This window comes from Salvia splendens, chromosome 14 (genome assembly GCF_004379255.2).
Source record: "Salvia splendens isolate huo1 chromosome 14, SspV2, whole genome shotgun sequence".
NCBI classification, from domain to species: Eukaryota; Viridiplantae; Streptophyta; class Magnoliopsida; order Lamiales; family Lamiaceae; genus Salvia; species Salvia splendens.
This window is the reverse complement of record NC_056045.1, coordinates 20,085,561-20,108,866: the sequence shown is the minus strand read 5'-3', so window position 1 is coordinate 20,108,866 and position 23,306 is coordinate 20,085,561. Positions and strand designations below refer to the sequence as shown.

The window sequence follows — 23,306 nt, the reverse complement described above, 5'->3', positions numbered from 1 at the left end:
ATCTTTACTTTGATCAGTCTCGACCATAAAGGGTAGTTCTTTCCATTCAACTTGAATGCTATAGTGATGCTCTTGCTATTCCTTAAGCTTTTCGTCTGTTCTTGGTTGGGTTTCTTCTCGTCCTCTGAATCTGACATTTTTTTGGTGTTTTTCTGGGCTGGTTTTGGCTGATAACAGGTTGGGTAAAGGTATATCGGCTATGATGAAATTTTTCTGAGCCGGGATCGTTTCTGCTCTGAGGCTATGTTAAGATTGATGGGAGAAGATTACTTCTTGTATTGAATGAATAATACGGTACATTGGTTACATGTTTTATAGACTAGGTATTCTATATATATGGTAAATTTACAATAATTACTACTCTAATTTAGGCATGATATATTCCCAAATCAATCACATAATATTCTCCCGATATTATGCGATCTTATTCCAACAGTAATTAATTAGTAGAATAATGAGTTTCACTTAACTAAAATAGAACAAAAGTAAATAGATTTTAAAATGACAAAATAAGACATACTTCAAACAAGAGATCACTTTCTTATCACCTATGTCACAACATTGAGGATCACCTCCATCTACGGCTCGACGACGATCTTTCCGGTAGCGTGACCGTTGATGCACTTTGTCCAGGCAGCTCCGGCGTCGCTCAATGGGTGTTTGCAGTCGATCACCACCTTAAGCTTCCCCTGCTTCACCAAATCTGCGAGGTACACCAGGTTCTCCGCCTTGACGGAAGCGAAGAATAGCACTAGTTTTTTCTTTGACAACGTGAGTTTCTTCACAGCGAAGGTCCACATGGAGCTTACTCCAGGCGAGAGCTCGATCACCTTACCAGTCGGGCTCAGGTTCGGCTCGAACACCGACCACGGGATGGGCGGCGCGCATTGGATCACCACGTCGTACTTCTTGCCCGATGGGCTCTTGAGAGCCGCACCCTCTGGGGTCTTGTAGTCGAGCACCTCGTCCGCCCCGAGGCTCCTCACAAGATCGAGGTTGCGGGCTCCGCACGTGGCAGTGACGTGCGCGTTCCCCAGTTTCGCCAGCTGGATGGCCAAGTGGCCGACGCCACCGGAGGCGGCAGTGACGAGGATGTTCTTCTGGGGGCCACTGCCGTCGAACTTGAACCCTGCCGATATGAGGGCCCCGTGAGCAGTCAAGCCGGCGGCAGGGAGGCATGCTCCTTCAGCAGCTGATACTTCAGAAGGCCTAAGAACTGTTACATCTGCCTTTGCCGCACAATATTCTGCTAAACCACCTCCTGTCTGCTTTATCAAGATTCACAACCACAATCAAAGAAAATCCATAGAAAAATATGCAAGATAGAACAACAATCACATCCATAAATCTGCAAATTTTAGATAGATGTATATCTAAATAAAATTCGATCTCCGACTGCAAGGCCAAAGATCAAATGTAAGAGAAACAACTCAAAACACTTACACCCACGTCCAAGCCAGCAATGACTTTATCACCAGGTTTGAAGTTTTCTACTCCGGGGCCGACCTCCACAACTTCTCCAGCTATTTCAATAGCTGTTTCGAGAAAAAAAAATGAAGAAAATAATAGAAACAAATATTATAAATTATAAAGTTGCAGGCAGTAATATAACAAACAACATACACAACGCAAGGTTGAGTGAATGACCCAAAGCAAAGATTCAAATAGCTTTTCCACAGTTATGTCATGCCCCCTCAAATAAGAATAATTACAACAAGTTCGAACTAATGAATAATTTCAATGAACAAACAGGTGTAGTATATTCGACAAATCAACAAGTTAAGTTCGAAGTCAATGTTTAACAAGTACGTGTACATGGACTCGATATCTCCTTGACCCGGGTGTTAACTAATACTCTCCTGGATCAACTCATTATGTTTTTTAGTTGCACTCCAAAGTTCGGAAAATCAAGCAATGCAAACAATCAAAGGATGTTCCGGTTAAAAGACTTGACATATTGTAAGAGTAGCATGGGCTCATCAAACCTCTCCTAACTGGCTGAAATTTTTAAAGAACAATTTAAACATAATGCATGTTTTCCAGTAGTAGCCAAGCTAGGTGAATCACAAGGGTTGTCCATCAAACTTAATATAATCTGTCATTTAGATTGACACAATTAACTGCTTCCAGGGCAGCTCAAATTTAAGAGATGACTTATACCATTCATTACCAAGAACTGTATACTATGCCACTCTATTCTGCAAGTCATATTTAAGTTAAGCCAGTACTACAATATGTACTACTAAGCTAAGCTTACCAGGAATGAAAGGAAACTTCTTAGGCATAAAGGGACGAAGCGCGCCTTTCTGAATTTTCCAATCAAATGGATTTAACGCTGTGGCTTTCACCTTCACCAGGACTTCACCCTTACTCGGGCTAGGAACTGGAACTTCAACTTGCTGCAATAACATAACCACTACGATTAAGTAATAAGAATCAATCTCAAAAAGTAGATCAACATAAATAATCTTTCTAAAGTATTAAATGTCTATTTATGAGATCATATACAATTGTGATTCACTGGTCCAAACTTGTTCCTTAATTACAAAATTAAAATTTGATCTGCCCGTTTTTGAAATCCTAGATCCGTCCATGCTTCCTACACAATGAAACTAGCTCCTAAATATTTCCCCAAATTCCAGCCTTAATAAGTGGAGTAGTATATTCTAGATCATCCAACTTGATCATTAAATTAGTTAGTTTATTCTTTTATTTCTATCATTTGGTTAATTTTTATCCAAACAAGTGAACAAACTGGCTCTGAAGATATATTCAGAACCCCAAAAATCAAGGAAAATAGGCAAATCTACACAAACAACTGCGATCACGGATACAGAAAATGAAAACTCAAAACTAATCACCGCCATTAAAACTATAAAAATTTCCTCCGTCAACGAAAATTGAGCTTCTCTAACTCCGAATTAAATCATAGTAGAAACGAGAGATACTGAAAAAAGAGGCGATCGGAAAGAGTTACCTTCAAAGCAGCAGTTCCGCCGCCGTAACTGTCGTACAGGACCGCGCGCATCATCTTTCCCGCCATACTTATTTTACACACACAAACACAAATGGGTGAAGATAATTTTCTTTTGATATATATATATATATATATATATATACACGAGACCACGCGTTTGTTTTTTATGTTTTCTTTGTATAATTATTCATCCATACTTTTATTATTCTTTTGATTTATTATATTTCATTTTATTTATTACTCCTATATTATAGTGTATGAAAACTAAATAATTTGTATTATTAAATGAGAGTCTAGTTGACAATATGACTAGACTAGACTTTTCTTAATCAACGTATTCTTTTCTGTTCTCTATTTTTTTAATAAAAAAGTGAAACAAAGCAAATTAACAAATATAAGAAACATTAATCTATAATATTTCATAAATAGCTTAGAAACTTCTTACGCATACTTGGAATGAGAATTATAGAATTTGATTAATAGCATCCACAAGAGTGGACGAGCAGGTGGACGAGCGACCGGCAAGCCGCTCGTCCGTCGCTCGTCCACTATTGCGACCGGTGAGCGGAGGAGCCACACGGACGACTTCTAGTCCGTCGGATTTCTCGGTCGTCCTTCGTCTCGTCTGTCCGCTCGTCCGCTATTGTGGATCCTGACGGACAAGAGCATTTTTTGATTTTTTTTTACTTTTTTTTTAAATTTCAACTCTATATAGCCGGCTCGTTGCACTTCATTTCATTCGTACTTCATATCATGAACAACGATCATCGAAAATGAAGGCATAAAACATAAACATATCATACCGTCGGGCTAGCGACAAACTATAAAGATTTAAGGTATACTAAACTTTGTTTAAGTTGTTGTTTTTTTGTTGCATTGTATTATTTTAATTTTTTTATTTAATAAGATTATTATTGCACTTTCTCCGCCCGTATTCATGTCGAAATTTTAGTTCCGTATTTATAATTCCGTATATAATTTTTAATTCAATATATAAATGTAAATTTGTTTAATGGGATGTCCTAGTGCTAGTCCTAGTGTTTGTCTACTATTGTGTAATGGAATGTCCTAGTGATGTTGCAGTGGGGTGGTAAGTCCTAGTGACGTGGCAGAAGATGTTTTTGGAAAGTCCTAGTGCTAGTCCATGGGAAGCCATTCCTATTGTGGATGCTCTAAAGTGTATAGAAGATAATATATAAAAGTATAAACCAACTTATTCTGACCGACATATGGACTTGGTCTTGGAATAGGAATTGTAGAATTTGGTTGAAGTATCTAGAAGATATTATATTGATAAAATTATATCAATTCTGTGATAAAATATTAGTTGATATAAGTTCTTTATACTGAATTAGGAAGACATAAACAGATATGAAGTGAAGATTAAGCTGTCAAATAATATTAATGTAAGACATAAACAGATATGAAGTGAAGATTAAGCTGTCAAATAATATTAATGTATCTGCGAAATAACGTGGTTTTATATTCTAACTTTAAGCAGAGTATTGAGATGAATCATCTTATATATGGATAGGAGCTAGTAATTCTCGATATGCTCATAATGGTGACGTCATTGTTGCTATGATCAAAGAAGCAGTACCAAATATGCCCCTAGAACATCAGAAGTAATCAGAGCTATAATTGTTCGTACCCGTAATTAACTTAAATACGACAATAGTATGATAAAACGATATGATGACAATGCTGCAGTTGTGATTGATCAAGAAGGAAATCCAAAAGGGACTCGAATTTTTGGGGCAATCCCCCGCGAATTGAGACAATTAAATTTTAAATAATATATTAATATTTAAATATCCTCTATTGATTATGACATTAATTTTTACCCGTATCCATACCTTAAAAATATTTTAAAATTATTTAATTATTAAAAGTTGAAGATGGAACTTTTCTTGCGTGTCACAGGATTATATAATATTGAAGGTCAAATTATATTTAGAAATTAGGAAAAATATATAATAAGGATATTTATAAAAAATATGAGTATGTGATAAGTTTAGCAAAAATATATATCCTTCAAGGTATTAAGGGCATTTCGTTCGGAAAAATTTGAAAATAGTAAATAAGTACTCCCTTCATTCCATAATAATGGAGGCTTTTCTTTTGGCGAAGATTAAGAAAATTGTGTTAGGTGAGTTAAAGTAAAGAGAGAATAAATTGAAAAATGAAAAAGGTAGAGAGATGAAGAGAGAATAAAGTAAGAGAGGAGAAATGTGTTGACTTTTAGTAAAAAGGGAAATGACTCAATTACTATGGAACGTACCAAAATGATAAAATGACTCTATTACTATGGAACGGAGGGAGTGTTTCGATTCATATTAACTCATAGTTGACGGAACTCAAATGATATTTTCAAAGTTCACGGACCTAAAATGAGAATTTCACAAAGTTAGTGGAAAAAAAAAGATGTTCCCTTATTAATAGGAGTAATATTCTTCTGCATGTTAAATTTCTATAAGTCAATGATATTTACTAAGAAATTGAGGTTCCCTTTTCTGTTGGTACGAGTTGAATGCGTGTTGGTAAGAATCCAACGAATATGTATATTATTGTCAAAGTTTGGAATTTTCGGTGGATTCATACAAGAATAAATAAGAACAACGAAGATAGTGAAATAGTATTGACATGCCATATATCAATAACTGATACTCCATGTTTGACGAAATTGAAAAAAATAAGAATATAAAAATATTAGTCTTTGTTAATGTATGACTTTTACAAAAACATTCAAAATATAGTTTTCCTAAACTACCCTTTTCGGAACTACTAGCATAAGATTTAACAAAGTTCAAAGTTAGTATTCTTTTATATATTATCTTCTAGATCTTCGTCCAAATCAAAAATCTCATTAAGAATTCGATACTACTTTTCAATCGTCAAAAGTAGCGGCCATAAATTTATCATTCTACATATTTTAGTCTTTGAAGTTTGAATAGTTTACGGTCAAAACTATGTATACATTCAACATATTTATATACTCCAATAATATTCATATACACGAATATTGATAAATTTATACTAATATAATTAATTTATTGTAATATATTAATGTAGGTGTTATTATTTATCATAAGTATCATTTTTTTACTTTAAAATACTTTTAACAATTAACTTAAAATTTAATTTAAATCTATTTATGGAATGTTATAGATGTGTTTCTTGTATCACACAAAAAAAATACTGAAGAGAAAAAAATAGGTTGATACAGTAATGTAATTATGTAAACATTAAATTATTGAGATGTTTATCAAACCCAATAATAGTCAACTAGAGTTTCATTAAATTATTTAAGGGAGAGCGATGTTTAAAAAAAAACATTTTCAAAATCTGCCACTTAATCAGTAACCATCGTCAAATTATTCTACTTATATCTCACAGAGAGGTGAAGACTAAATATCGAAAGAAAATTTTCTTCACCAATTTCGGTGTGTGTGTGTAAAATAAGTATGGCGGGAAAGCTGATGCGCGCGGTCCAGTACGACGGTTACGGCGGCGGAACTGCTGCTTTGAAGGTAACTCCATCCGATTCCGATCGCCTCTTTTTTTCAGTATCTCTCGTTTCTACTTTCTACTATGATTTAATTCGGAGTTAGAGAAGCTTTCGTTGACCGAGGTTTTTTTATATATAGTTTTAATGGCTGTGAATCTGTGATTAGGTTTGAGTTTTCATTTCTGTGTCTGTGATCGCAGTTGTTTGTGTAGATTTGCCTTTTTCCTTGATTTTTGGGTGTTTTGAGTATATCTTTAGAGCTAGTTTGTTCACTTGTTTGGATTAAATTTAACCAAATGATAGAAATAAATGAATGAACTAACTAATTTAATGATCGAGTTGGATGATCTAGAATATACTACTCCACTTATTAAGGCTGGAATTTGGGGAAATGTTTAGGAGCTAGTTTCTTTGTGTAGAAGCAAGGACGGATCTAGGATTTCAAAAAAGGGCAGATCAAATTTTAATTTTGTAATTAAGGAACAAGTTGGACCAGTGAATCACAATTGTATATGATCTCCATAAATAGACGTTTAATACTTTAGAAAGTAAATTTATGTTGATCTACTTTTTGCATTAAGGAACAAAGTTTGGACCAGAATATACTCCATTTAATGAGGCTGACGTACTTTTTATTGATGCCTGAAAATGGAAAGAGACATTTAATAGAAAGTAAATTTTGTGGCTATGCCACCTGAGCTTGATTGATAATGGTTATGTTATTCCAGCAAGTTGAAGTTCCAGTTCCTTGCCCGGGTAAGGGTGAAGTCCTGCTGAAGGTGGAAGCCACAGCATTAAATCCATTTGATTGGAAAATTCAGAAAGGAGTGCTTCGTCCTTTTATGCCTAAGAAGTTTCCTTTTATTCCTGGTAAGCTTACTACATGTTCTATTTCACTAAGAATTGCGGAATCTTCTCGATAATAGTCATCTCTTAAATCTGAGCTGCATCTGGAAGCAGTTAGGGATTAGCTTCCAAAAAGTGTTTGTTGCGTCAATCTAAATGACAGATTATATTAAGTTGGGTGAAAAACCAAGGTTGGCTACTAATGGAAAACATGCATTAGGCTTGATTGACAATGGAAAACATGCATTAGGTTTCAGCCAGTTAGGAGAGGAGTAACTGCATCCTGGTTAAGGAGATGTCGAGCTTGTTGTAATTATTCTTATTTGAGGGGGGCATGACATGACTGAGGAAAAGCTATTACTAGAATCTTTGCTTTGGGCCATTCACTAAACCTTTCGTTGTGTATGCTGTCGGTTATAATATCTGTTTCCAAATCTTTCTTCATTTTTTTCTCGAAACAGCTAACGATGTAGCTGGAGAAGTTGTGGAGGTTGGCCCCGGAGTAGAAAACTTCAAATGTGGTGATAAAGTCATCGCTGGCTTGAATGTCGGTGTAAGTGTTTGAGTTTTTTCTCTTACATTTGATCTTCAGCCTTCTAGTCGGAGATCAAATTTCATTTAGATATACAGCTATCTAGAATTTGCATATTTATGTAGGAGATTGTTGTTCTGTCTTGCATATTTTTCTATTGATTTTCTTTGATTGTGGTTGTGAATCTTGATAAAACAGACAGGAGGTGGTTTAGCAGAATATTGTGTGGCTAAGGCAGATGTAACAGCTCTTAGGCCTGCTGAAGTATCTGCTGCTGAAGGAGCATGCCTCCCTGCTGCCGGCGCGACTGCTCACGGGATCCTCATAGCGGCAGGCCTCAAGTTCGACGGCAGTGGCCCCCAGAAGAATATCCTCGTCACTGCCGCCTCAGGCGGCGTCGGCCACTTGGCCGTCCAGCTGGCGAAACTGGCGAACGCGCACGTCACCGCCACGTGTGGAGCCCGCAACCTCGACCTTGTGAGGAGCCTCGGGGCGGACGAGGTGCTCGACTACAAGAGCCCAGAGGGTGCGGCCCTCAAGAGCCCGTCGGGAAAGAAGTACGACGCGGTGATTCAATGCGCGCCTCCCATCCCGTGGTCGGTGTTTGAGCCGAACCTGAGCCGGACCGGGAAGGTGCTCGACCTCTCGCCGGGGGCAAGCGCCATGTGGACCTTCGCCGTGAAGAAGATCACAATGTCGAAGAAAAAACTGGTGCCATTCTTCGCTTCCGTCAAGGGGGAGAACCTGGCGTTCCTTGCGGAGTTGGTGAAGCAGGGGAGGCTGAAGGTGGTGATCGACTGCAAGCACCCATTGAGCGACGCCGGAGCTGCCTGGGCAAAGTGCATCGAAGGCCACGCCACTGGAAAGATCGTCGTCGAGCCGTAGATGAAGGTGATCCTCAGTGCTGTGACAAAGGTAATAAGAAAACGATATGTTGCTTGAAGAATGTGTTTGTTTGTGTAAGGTTTGCTATAGTGATTTGTTGTGTACAGTTCTACATATTCTCTGATGTGTTAGCTGTAGTTTTTGCTCATCAATGTCATCTTTATCTGTAACGTTTGTACTCTCACTTTTCATACAATATGAGAGTTCCTTTTTTTTTAAAGCATATTAATTGAATTACATTTTAATGAAGAAGATTAGATTTATTCCGAATGAGGGAGTGACGCTCAAGGGTTATGCGTCGTTCAACGACGCATAAGGGTTATGCGTCTTACACTAATGACGCATAACCCTTGTGCGTCACATTGGTTAGTATTCCCGCCTATCACGCTGGTGACCCAGGTTCGATTCCCGGCAATGGCGCATTTTTATAAGTGATTAGTATTTGATAAAAATGAGTTATTCTAAACATTTGTTTTTGGCAAATACATATTACTTTTTGCAATCATCAAATCAATATATATATATATATATATATATATATATACTATAACTTTTCTTGCTCAAATCAATATACTAACTTGTCTTGCTAGGCTAAGATTTTGACTTAGTAAATTTTGTACGTATTTTTTGGACTATAACTTGAGTCTAAGTCTACACACACAATCGTGAAATTACGTAAGAGACGCAAAGAGAGAGAGGTGAATTATTGAGGGATGAGACTATAGAATATGTGTTAATAAAAATTATGGAATTATACTGTTCCTATTAAAAGGGTATTTATATATAGGTGACTTTCATATTAAAATAAACATCCGATAAATTACGACAAGCATGCGATGCACACTTCATGATTGGCAATTTGAAAGTTCATATATTTAATATTTTTATTTTACTTTTACATTTTATAAATTGTGACAAGAAATACGATTGGTCTGCCAAATGATTTACAAAAACCAAACCTTTTCAACAAAGAAAAATGATAGATATATTCGTCATTGTGCAAACAATATGCGTTAATATAAATATTTGTCAAATTGATTATCAATTATCATTGAACTATGCATGCAATTATACATATATGAAAGGTTCAATTCAGATAAAAAAAGTGGAATTTTTTTTAAAAAATAATAGGAACTCTCCTACTTTTATATTGTGGGCATTAATTTGATAGGGCTAAAGATAATTTTTAATTATATTTATAATATGGATTGGTGCATTTAATTTTTTATTGAATTTAATTTTTTAAAGTTTGTGTTGATTTTAAGTAATCGAGGGTGATAAACATAGACAATAAGAGTAATATGTATTTGCCAAAAACAAATGTTTAGAATAACTCATTTTTATCAAATACTAATCACTTAAAAAAATGCGCCATTGGTGGGGATCGAACCCGGGTCACCCGGGTGATAGGCGGGAATACTAACCAGTGTGACGCACAAGAATTATGCATTATTAGAGTAAGACGCATAACCCTTATGCGTCGTTTAACGCATAACCCTTGTACGTCATTAACCAAAGACGCATAAGGGTTGTGCGTTTCATTAATAACGACGCATAACCCTTGTGCGTCACTCCCCCATTCGGAATAAATCTAATCTTCTTCATTAAAATGGAATTCAATTAACATGTTTTACTAAAAAAAGAAAGAACTCTACAATATGATTATCATCTTTATTTTAAAATAAATTTCATAGAGGAATCAATGATTATATACTTCTCTCTCAATAATCCAACAATCATTTCCACTCAATTCAATCTTCTATAAACACAGGAGAGTAGACATATATTTAAACCCAAGCTTGTATACAAAACAAGAAATTATTATCACCTTAATGAAATACTATTACAACTTTTTTCTATATAAAATGGAGAGGTTTCCAGTTTAATCCTCACTGCTTCCCCTTCCCCAACTCTTTCAAATAAGACAATGAAATGAATATGAAAGACTTGACGTGAATATATTTGGCCCCAACAAAGTCTCACTTCTTATTGCAACTTCAATGGCATCTTCACCACAGACAGGAAGGAACATTCGCCACCGGAGTAAAGATCAACCTTCCCCAGCCCCGGAGTCGGGGATGATCTCCAGAAACTTGCCTCTTGCTGAGGCGTCCATGGAGAATCGACCAAGAACAGCAACGGTGGCAGTGCTGCTTCCACACTTCCCGATCCCTCGAGAAATCATACAAGTATGACTAGCTTCCACGACTATCATCACATCTTCCCCCAAGAATGTAGAAACTGTTTCTGCTATCTGCCTCGTTAGCCTCTCCTGCACCTGAAGCTTGAACCCGTAGAAATGTACTATCGACTGCAGGACAGATCTCTGGACAGGGTTGAGCTCGTCTGAGCTGTAATAACCTACGTGCACAACGCCATGGAAGGGAAGCAGATGGTGCTCACACTGTGACCAGAATGAGAGATTCGGCTCACAACGGAGGTGCTCGTCGTTGCACCTGAAATCCCTCTTGTTTTGGACGAATCCATTCAGCTTCAAGTCCAAACGAGAATCTTTGAAGCTCATCAGCCACTTGACAAAGCGAGCAGGAGTTTCTTGAAGTTCTTTCCTCAGAGGGACGTCCTCGCCCAGTGAACAAAGAATCGAAGCTACTGAACGAAGCATTGCTGAATCAGGCACCCCTGTCTTGGAACAAGCATGAGACGGGCACCAAGATTTGTTGTCTGATCCACTTGAATGAGCATCCTCAACGTTTATCCCTCGGAATCTCAGAAGACTGAGGAAATCAGTCCAAACATCCGTCATACCATCGTGAAAGACTCCTGTGCCGGACTTGGCCAACATTTTCACCCACCCCTTGTGGTTTGGATCGGAGAGGGCAGACTCGGAACTGGGAAAATTGATGTGGGAACATTGGAGGACAACAGCGACTCCTGTTGGTCCGAATCCATGCTGCAATGCCTCACAAATCTCGTTGGCTAACCTCTGTGGATCTTGAAGGCGTTTAGCAAAGACTTCAGCAACTCGAGACAGCTTGCTAAGGCCTACGACTCTATGGCCAGATGGGACATAGCCTACATGACACTTGATCTGAAATGGAAGCAAGCAAGACTCACAGCGCGAGAAGAGATCAAGATCTCGAACTACTACAAGCCCACCCGTTCCACCAGCATGACCGGCCCTATTCTCCAACCCAGCTTCAGGAAATAATGCGCCACTGACAATGTCCTTCACCTTTTGCTTATAACCTGGACGTACATCAATGGATCAAAATGTTACGACTAGCATAAAGCCACAATCCCTCTTCCTTAATCAACAAACACAACCAACATAAGTGTTTTAAAACTTTCATACACACCGGAAACAAATGGAAGCAACAGACTACACTGAATGAAAAATGCCATACACAATGTAGGGAGTTAAGAGTATACACAGCCAAATCTCAAAACACGAATGAACTAATTCTCCTCAACCGCAACGGTATCCATAAGTTTGTGTACAAAACACCCTCATATAATCCTCAATACGAAACAAATGAATATCTTGTTTGTGCAGTGAACTAACCTTATTATTAGTATCTTCTTTCTACATTCCTAAGCTTCTTCAAACTAATGTTACACAATTAAAAGCACAAAGAAACAGAAGGCTGAGCAATTCAAAAACATATTAGCACTGGAAAACAACATTTTATTCTTTATTCAACAACATCAACCTAATCAAAATTCACTACCTCCAAACACACCACAAATTGATCAAATCACACTAATCTCCATTTCATCAAAAACTAATAAATAAAACATTAGCGAATTGAGGAAATCACCTCGAGTCCCTTCCCAGAGAGCCTTAGCCACGCGCAGAGGAGTTCTCCTCACACCTTCACGATTTGAATCATCACACACGCCCTGCAACAAAACTCTCACGGCTTCTTCAATTGCCAAAATCTCAGGCTCTTCCTCAAACCCTAGCTCAACACAACCCTTAACATTCACTCCATCTATAGCGCCCATCGACAACAAAATCAAATCACCTTTTTCCCCCCCTTTTGAGATTCAAATCACTAATTAATGCTACGATATTCAGAATCCACCAATGGTATGGATTCGGGCATCAAGTCTTTTTGCCTCCCAATGGAAAAGTTCCAAACTTTTTTAGGTTAAAAGCGACCACACCAAAACTCGAAGTGCTAAAACCTCGTTATCAATAAATCCATGATGAGAGAGATGGAGAAACGAAGGGCTGTTGTAGAGATAAGAGATTATAGTGTTTATATGGCTTGTATGGAAAATGGGATGATTATCTACCAAAATTTGCTAGTGTTGTTTCCACATAATTACAGATCTTGATTATGAAGAAGATTCAGTTAAGTGTACATTATATATTTATAATTCCAAGTAACAAAATTTTGTCCCTTTTAGAGCATCTACTAGGGGTGGAGAATTATACCGAAATACTGGAATACCGGACTTACCGTACCGAAAAAATACTGATTTTTTGGTATACCTTAGTTTTCAGTACGGTATGATACCGAACCAAAAGATCCGGTACGATAATGGTATTAGATTTCCTATATACCGGGGTATACCGGCATACCGAATCTTCGATATATACCGACATTTCGGTACACCGGTTTACCGATTGATTATTATATATATATATATATATATATATATATATATATATATATATATATATATAGTTGTGATCAATGTCGAACCAATTTTAAAGACCGAACTAGAGACCAAATCTCATCCACTCATTAATCACATCTAATGGTTATTAATAATTATACATTATCTGATTTTTTTATTTAATTAAATTGGTAAAGGGGTATTTCCGGAATATCCAGTTCTTCATCCCTTCCCAAATCTAACCCACTTCTCTCTCTCTACAATTCTCTCTCACCGTCCCCGACCCCAATTCCCCTTTTGCCTTCAGCGTGTCTCTCTGCAAGGACAGCCCCTCCGTCGCCATCGCCGGAGTCACTGGTGCTGTCAATCAGGAGTTCCTCTCGTTATTTCAGATAGAGACTTCCCTACGGACCCCTCAAGTTGCTCGCCTCCAAGCACTCCGCCGGAAAATCGATCAATTACGAAATCTAGATTACATCGTCGAGGAATTGACAGAGAACAACTCCAATGAGGTCGACATTATCGATTCAACACATGGAAGATTGTGAATAAGGAGATGCAAAAGGAGATAATTGATAAGGTCATGGGGCTATAGGGAATGGGCTGGAGAGGATGCCGGACGAGCTGCCATTGTTGACTAAGAACAAGAAGCTGCAAGAGCAGCGTGGAGAAGGCTGATTGAAGGCAAGAAAGAATGGGGAAGAAGTGTGGAAATCGTCATTATTTAGATTTCTATATTACTTCATTTGATTAGGTCATTACTTCATTTTATTAGGTTATTACTTCATTTGACTAGGTCATTCACATAAGTCACAGATTTAGGGCAAACAACAACTATGATGTAGTTATACATCTATGGTTCTCGATTGTTTGCAGATTATGAAATTTGTTTGAATATTACTTCCATCAGAATTTTGCTCTCTCTATCTCTCTCTCAAACGTTGGGGCTTTTGTTTGAATCCTAATTTGTTTTATAGTTTCTGAATTCTAGCCAAATTGGCTGTTGTTTTGAGTTGTGCATATTCCACTTTAGCAGCTTTCAGCCTTAATTAGTTTATCCAATTTAGCACTGGAAAATCTCCATCACGTGAGGCTCGATATTTTTGACTGAATTGAATAATAGTGAGAAAATAATTCTGCCAAATCCACGACATTTGAGTTATATGATTGGTTGTGTTAATCTTTGTGTGTGTTTCTTCTTGTTTCTTGTTTCGTATTATTTAGTTGTGATGCAGATTACTGGCAAGCATGCAGTGCAAAATAAAAATACTATATCCATATTACATTGATTCTCCACTATTTTATGTGTCACAATAAAAAAAAATGTAATTTACTATCAAATTTTGTCAATGTTTATTTTAATTGTGTTACTATCATTTATAATATCTCAAAGTCAATAAAGTGCCTAACTATTATTTTAATTATCGCAGAAAAGTTTTCAATTATTTAAAGTTTAACTTTTGAAGTGCCTGAACAAATTTATGCATTAATGGAAAATAGGAATAATATAATAATAATAATAGTAATAATAAAAGTAGATGAAAAGTGAAAAATTAAAAGTTGAAGTGTTAGTTCGGTTATTTCGGTTATAACCGATAACCGACCAGTTCTAATTGAGTCGGTTAGATAAGTAACCGAACTAGATATTGGGTCGGTTTCGATTGGTTTTTTGACCAATTTTTAATGTCGGTTAACCGACCGTTTACCCACCCCTACTTTAAAAGATAACAAGGACTCTATTTATAATATGATTAATCTAACTTAATAATCAAGAAATAGGAAAAATATGTGAAATTAATAATACATGAAATAATAGAGATATGCACATGCACCATAATTATGATTTACGAATCCTGGCTTCCTGAGTATGTGAATTGAGGGTGAGGTTAAAATGCATATAGTATTCAATCCACAACTAAGACCAATCTTACACCATTAGATCTTAAAATGAGTGGATGAGATTAAAGTTCACGTGTTTCAATAAATAGTAGATAAAATATCAATAAAAGGGTAAAATAGTTAATATGTTATATCAACATAGTGTATTACAAATATCAACACGGTGACATGAGAATCTGTCACGCTCGCACTTCCTAAGGATAGAAAGCAAGGCGGATCGCGACTAATGGGGGATTAAGAAGCGGGGAAGAAGGGGGAAAACGATCAAAGGGTACGACATATAGATCAAAAGATGAAACTTTAATACCAAATCTTAGTCTGAAATCACGAAGTAACAAAGTCTGTATGAAAATAGCCAACGATTCAAGGAAACATAAGAGTTTAAAACTTAGAATAGCGGAAGCATTTGAGAGTTGACTACAACTATGTATGAAGACATAAATAGCAGCCGAAACATTTATTGAATACAGTCTTCGTCCAAATGCTCAACATTCTCCGTCCTCGTCACATCTCAACCTCAACATAGGGAAAACACATGCAGGGCTGATTACTTGATGCACTAAGTGAACTCATGCTAAAATTATTTTCATCAATAAATTTATGTCAAGCCAACGTTGAGTGAATCTCGAGTTTTACTTTGTAAAAAAAATGCTGAGAAACACTAAAATCATTTCCATCGTAAAACATGGCTGCACATCCCGTCATCATCATCATCCATCATATACCATATCTGAACCATCGTGTGAAATGAGAATGTGGCCCACAAACTCGATCACTGGACCGGCCGACCCAAAAGACGGCTCACGATCCCTATCAGTTCACTAGCCTAAGTAGAGGCTCATGGCTCAAACCCTAGTTAGACTCAAATTCGTTAACCATCAAAGTCTAGTAGGAAGTTATCCTAGTAGACATCAGATAGGCAATTCAAAACATAAAATACGACATGACATAACATTTAAACCACTCTTATAGCACCATATTCATCTTTGGAAAAATAAAAGAGTTTAAGTAATAGAGCCCACCTCGTTTGCTTACTTTCTCAACTCGACTTTCCATTCTGGCTTTAAAACAGCGTGCAAGAAAACACCTTTTTAAAAGAACATAACAAGCGAAAGAAAATCAGACTTTAGGAAAATAAGTTACTTTAAAAACAAAGCATGCATCCAGATGATATTCATTTTACCTTTGAACGTCATCTTCATCTCTCCCTTTTCATTTCCGCGGCCACCGGAGACATCGCGGGGCGACCTCGGCCGGCCATTCGAGCTCCCAAAATCCTACTCCTTGGGCTCTTTCATCCGCAGTCCACGAATGCTCTCGGCAGCCCAACACTTCCTTGGATTTATTCACTGACCCAAACTTCATCTCTTTCTTCGTCAGGCCCAACATGTAAAATCAATTGATACAATCCAACACTTACTTCCTCCATTTAACTATTAAAAGAAGCCCAAATATTCTTCTCCACATAAATAACTAAGTGGCCAATTCACAATTGGAATTCGGACTTCTCCCAAACTCTCTTCTTTCTGTGATGGGAAAAACTCTCAATCTCACTCGCTTAAATTTTGAAAGCATCGTCCCTATCTCTCTCTTGATTAAACCATCCTAATTGACGCTGCCGCGTCACTTTGGTGATTGAATTGTGCAATTCCCTTGGTGTACAAAATAGGAGACAGTCTTTCCTCCCTCTTTTCTCTTTTCCTTGTGAATGGTCAAGATTTCTGGTAAAAAATTTGGAGTGTAATCGATAGGGGAAGTGAAAAGTGAGTTGATGGGGTACGAACTAAACAACTAAACCCTAATGGCGAGCCCAATAGCAGTGACGGCCCATTAGCCCAAAACCCAAGAAAGAGTATCAGTTCGGAACGACCAAAGAGTTCAGTTCGGTTCGGCACAACCAAAGAGTTCGGTCGCAGCCTACAGCTCGGTAAAAGCCAACCAATCAAGCTCTACTCTCAGATCGGCAAAAGAACCAATCAAGCTCTACTCTCAGATCGGCAAAAGCTGATCGGCAAAGTTCAGCAGTTCGGTCTCAGTATTCGACCGAACAAGGAGATAGTGGACCCATGCAGGACCTCCACGACCTCCACTACACCCACGATCTATCTAGTGGTATGAAGCAGTTGTCAACCTGCAAGCCACGATCTTGGTTCAAATGTATAAATAGAACTTAGATCAGATAGACAAGGGTTAAGCTCTCTAGATATCGAATCTCATATAGCAAGTCAGTATTGTAAGCTGTAATCCAGATCAAGCAATACAAATTTGCCCTCCTTTCTTCCCGTGGACGTAGATTTACCTCAGTAAATCGAACCACGTAACTTTCTGTGTCGTGATCTATATTTATTACCTGCATTTATTACCATCAAAAATTCGCCCAATCATCACTGGCGCCGTCTGTGGGAACCAGAGAACCAAATCTGTGATAAAAGCGAGTTTTTGATCCTCTTCCACCAAAAAAATGCATACCAGATCACATAATACCCGTGCTTCCGTCCGTGATAACCATGAGGAAGCTAGTCCAGCCCGTCGGTCTGGAAAACAGCCTCGTGAGAAATCTGTCTCCAGTCCTCACGGTGAAGGAACAAGCCACTCCAGAAGTCGTCGCACCGAGTCTTCCCAGCAGCCCGATTTGAACGAGGCTGTCAAGTTGTTTTTGGCCGAGAAGCAGGATGAATTCTTAACATTCCTGCAAACAGGCCAAAAGCCGGAGACGAAAACGGCGGATTCTCCCTCTCCATCCAGACATGAAAGTCACTACCGCAGTAGTGTCGCATCTCCCCGGAGAAAGAATCCTCACCACCGACATGTTCCTCTTCCTCCTCGTTACCGGAATCACAGGAGAACTCCATCTCCACCATACCGAAGAGATGTCGGGTTCGCCATGTATGGAACGCTGAAGACTCCATTCTCGGATGATATCACCCGAACTCCGTTGCCGCAGAATTACCGAACTCCGTCAATGACTTATGACGGGTTAGTGGATCCTCATGATTTCTTGGGACGCTATCAGTATAATATGGCGAACCAAGGTCTCAATGAGGTTCACATGTGTAAGCTGTTTCCCGAGCTGCTCATCGGGAACGCAAGGAGGTGGTTTGATAGCCTCCCTCAAGGCAGCATTAGATCTTACAGAGATCTAATGGATGCTTTTCATAGGAGATTCTTCCAGAAAGCGGAAGCCCGAATCACTTCGGCTCAGCTGCTTTCTATTCGTCAAGGTCGCGATGAAAAAATTAGCGACTTCATGACGAGGTTCCACAAGGAATGCCTATAAGTAGATGATCTCAATGATCTACTTGTCATTTCGGCATTCCAAAATGGAATACTGCCAGGAGCTCTCTACAGGAAGCTCGTTGAATGCAGTCCGCAAACAGCTCAAGAGATGTGGGACATTGCGGACCAGTTTTCTCGTGCCGATGAGGCAGACCGTCGAAAACGGTCTTTAGACAGCTCATCTAGAGGAGACAAAAAGAAGCCCGATCATAGCGATCAGAGGCTTCCTCGCCGAACTCCTTTTGAAAGAATTCAAAGGGCACCGGTACAAGGCAGATTGGGACCACGTCTCGATCTTGAGAAACCGCCCGCTCAGTTCGTACCATTGAACAAGTCGAGAGCGGAAATTTTCGAACTGCATTCCGATATGTTCGAAAAGCCAAAGCGGATGACGAAATCGGCCGCGCGCCGAAGTCAGGATAATTATTGCTCCTTCCATCAAGACCACGGTCACGATACCGAGGAGTGCCGACATTTGGCTGCAGGTATTGATGTTCTTGTGAAAGCAGGGACGTTAAAAAAATACCAAAGCAAGCAGCCGAAAAGAACAAGAAGCAGAGAGGTGCGAACTGCGCTCCTCAGGATCCGAAAAGGCAACAGGATCCCGAAGACGATGACGAGCCGCAATATGATGGAGTAATCCAGACTATTGACGCTCTCCCAGCCGGGAAGACTAAATCGTCCCTGAAGTCAGAGCGCAGAGGCTCCAATCGAGAGGAGCCAACGCATAAAAGGCTGAAGCAGGACGAAGTGATTACATTTTCAGATGCCGATCCCGTCCCGGCCATCTCTCCTCATCAAGACGCCATTGTCATTCAAGCCGGAGTGGCAAACAAACTGATCCACAGAGTGTTCGTGGATACAGGAGCGTCAGTTAGCATTCTTTTTAAAGAATGTTTCGATAAACTGGAAGTGGATCCAGCTCGGCTCAGTCCGGCTCCGCTTCCTCTGAAAAGTTTCGCCCAGGAGGACACCCGCCCTGAAGGTATTATCAGCCTTCCGATTACGGTGGGAAGAGCGCCTACAAGCTCCAGTACGATGATCGAGTTCTTTGTGGTAAAAGCTCGGTCCCCGTACAACATTATACTGGGAAGAGACTGGCTCAACACAGTTCGGGCCATTTGCTCTACTTATCACCTCACCATCAAGATCCCCACTAAAGGAGGGATAGCGGTCATCCGAGGTGATCAAAAGAGAGCAAAAGAGTGTTTGCAGATTGCGCTTAAAAGTGCCGAGCAATCAGATCGGCACCATCAAGCATAGCAATCACAGCAGCCGGAGTCAGAGGCAGGCGAAATGACCGAAGTCACACCGGAGCCGAACTCGATGGAAGTTCGGTTATATGAAGATGATCCATCCAGAACGGTGAAGATCGGTTTCGCGGGAACACCTCTACTCCGGGAAAAGACCATCCAGCTCCTCAAAGAGTACAAAGACGTCTTTGCGTGGTCGCCGTTGGACATGACCGGAGTGCCCCCCGAGGTAATTACACATCGGTTAAATATTGATCCTTCAGTCCGGCCTATAAAACAGAAGCAAAGACTCTTTGCGGCAGAAAGAAGTCAAGTCATCCATGACGAAGTCCGCCAATTACTGAAAGCGGATGTGTTATTTGAAGTGAAATATCCTTCTTGGGTGGCCAACCCTGTGATGATCAAGAAAAAAGAGGGAGGATGGCGGATGTGCATAGATTTTACCGATCTAAACAAGCACTGTCCTAAAGATTGCTATCCCCTTCCGAACATAGATAAAAAAGTAGAAGCTTTGATAGGCTTCGAAATTTTTTGTTTTCTTGATTTATACAAAGGATATCACCAAGTTTTAATGGATGAGAGTGATGCTTCAAAAACGGCTTTCATTACGGACTTCGGCATTTTTGCTTACAAAAAGATGTCATTCGGTTTAAAGAATGCCGGAGCCACATATCAAAGGATGGTTGACAAGCTATTTCGGCACCTAATCGGAAAAGAGGTTGAAGTGTATGTTGACGACATAGTCGTTAAAAGCAGAAGCACTTCGGAGTACGAAGACAATCTCAAGTCCACTCTCGACGTGCTCCGAAAAGCCAACCTCAAACTCAATCCCCAAAAATGTACCTTTTTGGTAGATTCGGGAAAGTTTCTAGGTTGTTGGGTTTCAAAGGAAGGACTCAAGGCAAATCCGCTAAAAGTTCAAGTTGTTCAGAACATGGCAACGCCGAAGTCCATACATGATGTGCAAAGGCTAACTGGATGTCTAGCCGCACTGAATAGATTCCTTTCCCAAGCAGCCGAAAAGCAAATGCCGTTCTTCAATGTGTTGAAGAAGGCACCAAAGTTTGAGTGGGGAGTCGAGCAGAAAAAGGCTTTTGACGAGCTCAAAAGTTATTTAGCCGAGCTTCCTATTCTCTCTGCTCCAACAGATGCCGAAGTGATATTCTTATACTTAGCGGCATCAGATCAAACCGTTAGCGCGGTGCTTGTACGAGAAGAAGGCCTAAAGCAGCTTCCCATCTACTTTACAAGCCGAGCATTAAGAGGTCCAGAAACAAGGTATCAACCTCTGGAAAAAATTGCTCTGGCATTAGTAAATGCAGCAAGGAGACTGCGGCCATATTTCTATGCTCACAAGGTATGCGTCTTAACCGATCTTCCACTTCGGCAAGTTTTGACTAAGCCTGAAGCATCAGGCAGAATTGCCAAGTGGGCCATAGAGCTGGGAGAACACTCAATAGAATATCTACCTCGGAAAGCCATCAAGGGACAAGCCTTGGCAGATTTTCTTGCAGAGGCAAAGTTCGATCAAGCAATCCCTGTTATTGCTGAACAGAAAAATCCTGCCAATGACGAACTAACACAGCCCCAGGAATCCGAAGTAGAGCCGCCGGACTGCTGGAGTGGATTCGTAGATGGAGCTTCGAATAAGACGGGAAGTGGAGCTGGTATTCTACTTATCGCTCCCGACGGACACGAGGTAACTTATTCACTTCGGTTCTTATTCCCAACTACTAATAACGAAGCCGAATACGAAGCCCTCCTTGCCGGACTTCAATTAGCGCAAAGTCTATTTGTCAAATCTCTCAAAATCCATTGTGATTCACAAGTCATAGTGAATCACATGCTGGGTACAAGTGAAGCCCGAGATGAGAGGATGAAAAAATACTTGGACAAAGCGCAAAGCATTAGCCGAAGTTTCTCTTATTTTCGGATAATCCGCATTCCCAGAGCGGAAAACAGCCGAGCAGATACTTTAAGTAAGTTGGCCTCATATCCGAGCTCAAAGGTGGAGGAATTACTACACCGAAGCATTGATGAAGCTGAGGTACATTCAGTAACCAGCTCGCCGAACTGGATGACGCCGATCTTACAGTATCTAGATCAAGGACAACTGCCCGAGGATAAGAGAGAAGCTCGGAAAATCACATGCCGAGCACTTCGGTATGAACTTCATGAAGGAGTCCTATACAGAAAGTCCTACCTTCAACCGTTATTGCGATGTGTAGGACCAGAAGAGACGGACTACATCCTTAGAGAAGTTCATGAAGGATCTTGCGGTAGCCACATCGGAGCTAGAGCTTTAGCTAAAAAAGTTCTGAGATGGGGATATTATTGGCCAACTTTGGTACAAGAAGCAGTGCAGCTCGTCAAGACATGTACGAAGTGCCAAATCCATGCAAATATCCCAAGGATGCCGCAGACCGATCTATGTGCTATGCAAAGCCCTTGGCCTTTTATGCAATGGGGCATAGACATAGTAGGACCACTACCACAAGCTCCTCGGCAAATGAAATTCCTTATCGTTGCCGTGGATTACTTCACGAAGTGGGTGGAGGCTGAACCATTAGCTACGATAACGAGCTCGAAGGCATTGGATTTTGTCTGGAAGAACATAGTTTGCCGATTTGGCATACCCCATATCCTCATTTCGGATAATGGGACTCAGTTCACCGACAAGACATTCAAGAATTGGTGCCAAGAGCTGAATATTCAACAGCGGTTCACTTCGGTCTCTCACCCACAAGCAAACGGACAAACGGAAGTAACAAACCGTATTCTGGTGAAAGGTTTAAAAGCTCGGTTAGAACAAGCCAAAGGACAATGGGTAGAAAATCTTCCTCAAGTCCTATGGTCTTACCGAACTACACCAAAAACCTCAAACGGTGAAACTCCGTACAGTCTGGTGTACGGCACTGAAGCCGTGATTCCGGTTGAGATCGGCATACCCAGTCCCCGAACTCTTAATTTCTCAGCAGAACTGAATGAGGACGGACTGAGAGCCGAACTAGATCTTGCCGAAGAAAGAAGAGAATTGGCCTGCATAAAAGCAGCCAAGTACAAGGAGCAAGTAGCCCGGTATTATAACCAAAGGGTGAAAAAGCTGCAATTTCAAGTGGGAGATCTCGTCTTGAGAAACAATGAAGTAAGCCGAGCAGAAAAGCTGGGCAAACTCGAATCCACATGGGAAGGTCCATATCGGGTGTCAGAAGTCATCGGCAAAGGGTCTTATAAATTGACTCACATGTCAGGAGAACAAGTACCCCGAACATGGCACATTTCCAACCTCAAGAAGTTCCATTTGTAAGAGACAGTCCGGTCAGTCAGTCTTGTGTCTAGTTCGGTCCTAGGGGTATGTGCTTTCTTTGTTTTTTACTTGTTTTTCATGCTTGTCGTTTTATAAAAGTTTAAAACCTTTTTCGTCTTTTTTATTTGTCTTTATGTGCGTTGTCTCTCTATGTGCGTGTCGTCTCTTACAAATGTTACTGAGGTATCTTGTTCTTTAAAGGCTGATCCCCTTTTTAGAACATGTATTAAAGACAA

The 23,306-nt window shown here is 39.7% G+C and overlaps 3 protein-coding genes across 4 annotated transcripts; 1 reads left to right on the top strand and 2 right to left on the bottom strand.

Moving 5' to 3' along the window:
- Positions 1–358: 358 nt before the first annotated feature.
- Positions 359–3,072, bottom strand: LOC121766115 (chloroplast envelope quinone oxidoreductase homolog). 2 transcript variants are annotated; one of them, XM_042162456.1, is made up of 4 exons: positions 2,978–3,072; positions 2,258–2,399; positions 1,444–1,535; positions 359–1,268 (listed from the first exon to the last, which is right to left on the bottom strand). In XM_042162456.1, the coding sequence occupies exons 1-4, from the start codon at positions 3,041–3,043 to the stop codon at positions 579–581; spliced, it is 990 nt and encodes a 329-aa protein (XP_042018390.1). In that variant the 5' UTR covers positions 3,044–3,072; the 3' UTR covers positions 359–578. The 2 variants fall into 2 exon arrangements, with proteins under 2 accessions (XP_042018390.1, XP_042018391.1); XM_042162457.1 differs by having other exon boundaries at positions 359–1,265.
- A 3,255-nt stretch (positions 3,073–6,327) lies between these two features.
- Positions 6,328–8,971, top strand: LOC121765844 (chloroplast envelope quinone oxidoreductase homolog). The gene is made up of 4 exons (XM_042162106.1): positions 6,328–6,507; positions 7,214–7,355; positions 7,793–7,884; positions 8,062–8,971. Exons 1-4 carry the CDS (start codon positions 6,442–6,444, stop codon positions 8,746–8,748), a joined length of 987 nt encoding a protein of 328 aa, XP_042018040.1. The 5' UTR covers positions 6,328–6,441; the 3' UTR covers positions 8,749–8,971.
- Positions 8,972–10,534: 1,563 nt separating this feature from the next.
- On the bottom strand, positions 10,535–13,033 carry LOC121765714 (GTP cyclohydrolase 1-like). Its single transcript, XM_042161921.1, has 2 exons — positions 12,528–13,033; positions 10,535–11,955 (listed from the first exon to the last, which is right to left on the bottom strand). Exons 1-2 carry the CDS (start codon positions 12,712–12,714, stop codon positions 10,799–10,801), a joined length of 1,344 nt encoding a protein of 447 aa, XP_042017855.1. The 5' UTR covers positions 12,715–13,033; the 3' UTR covers positions 10,535–10,798.
- Between the last annotated feature and the right edge of the window lie 10,273 nt (positions 13,034–23,306).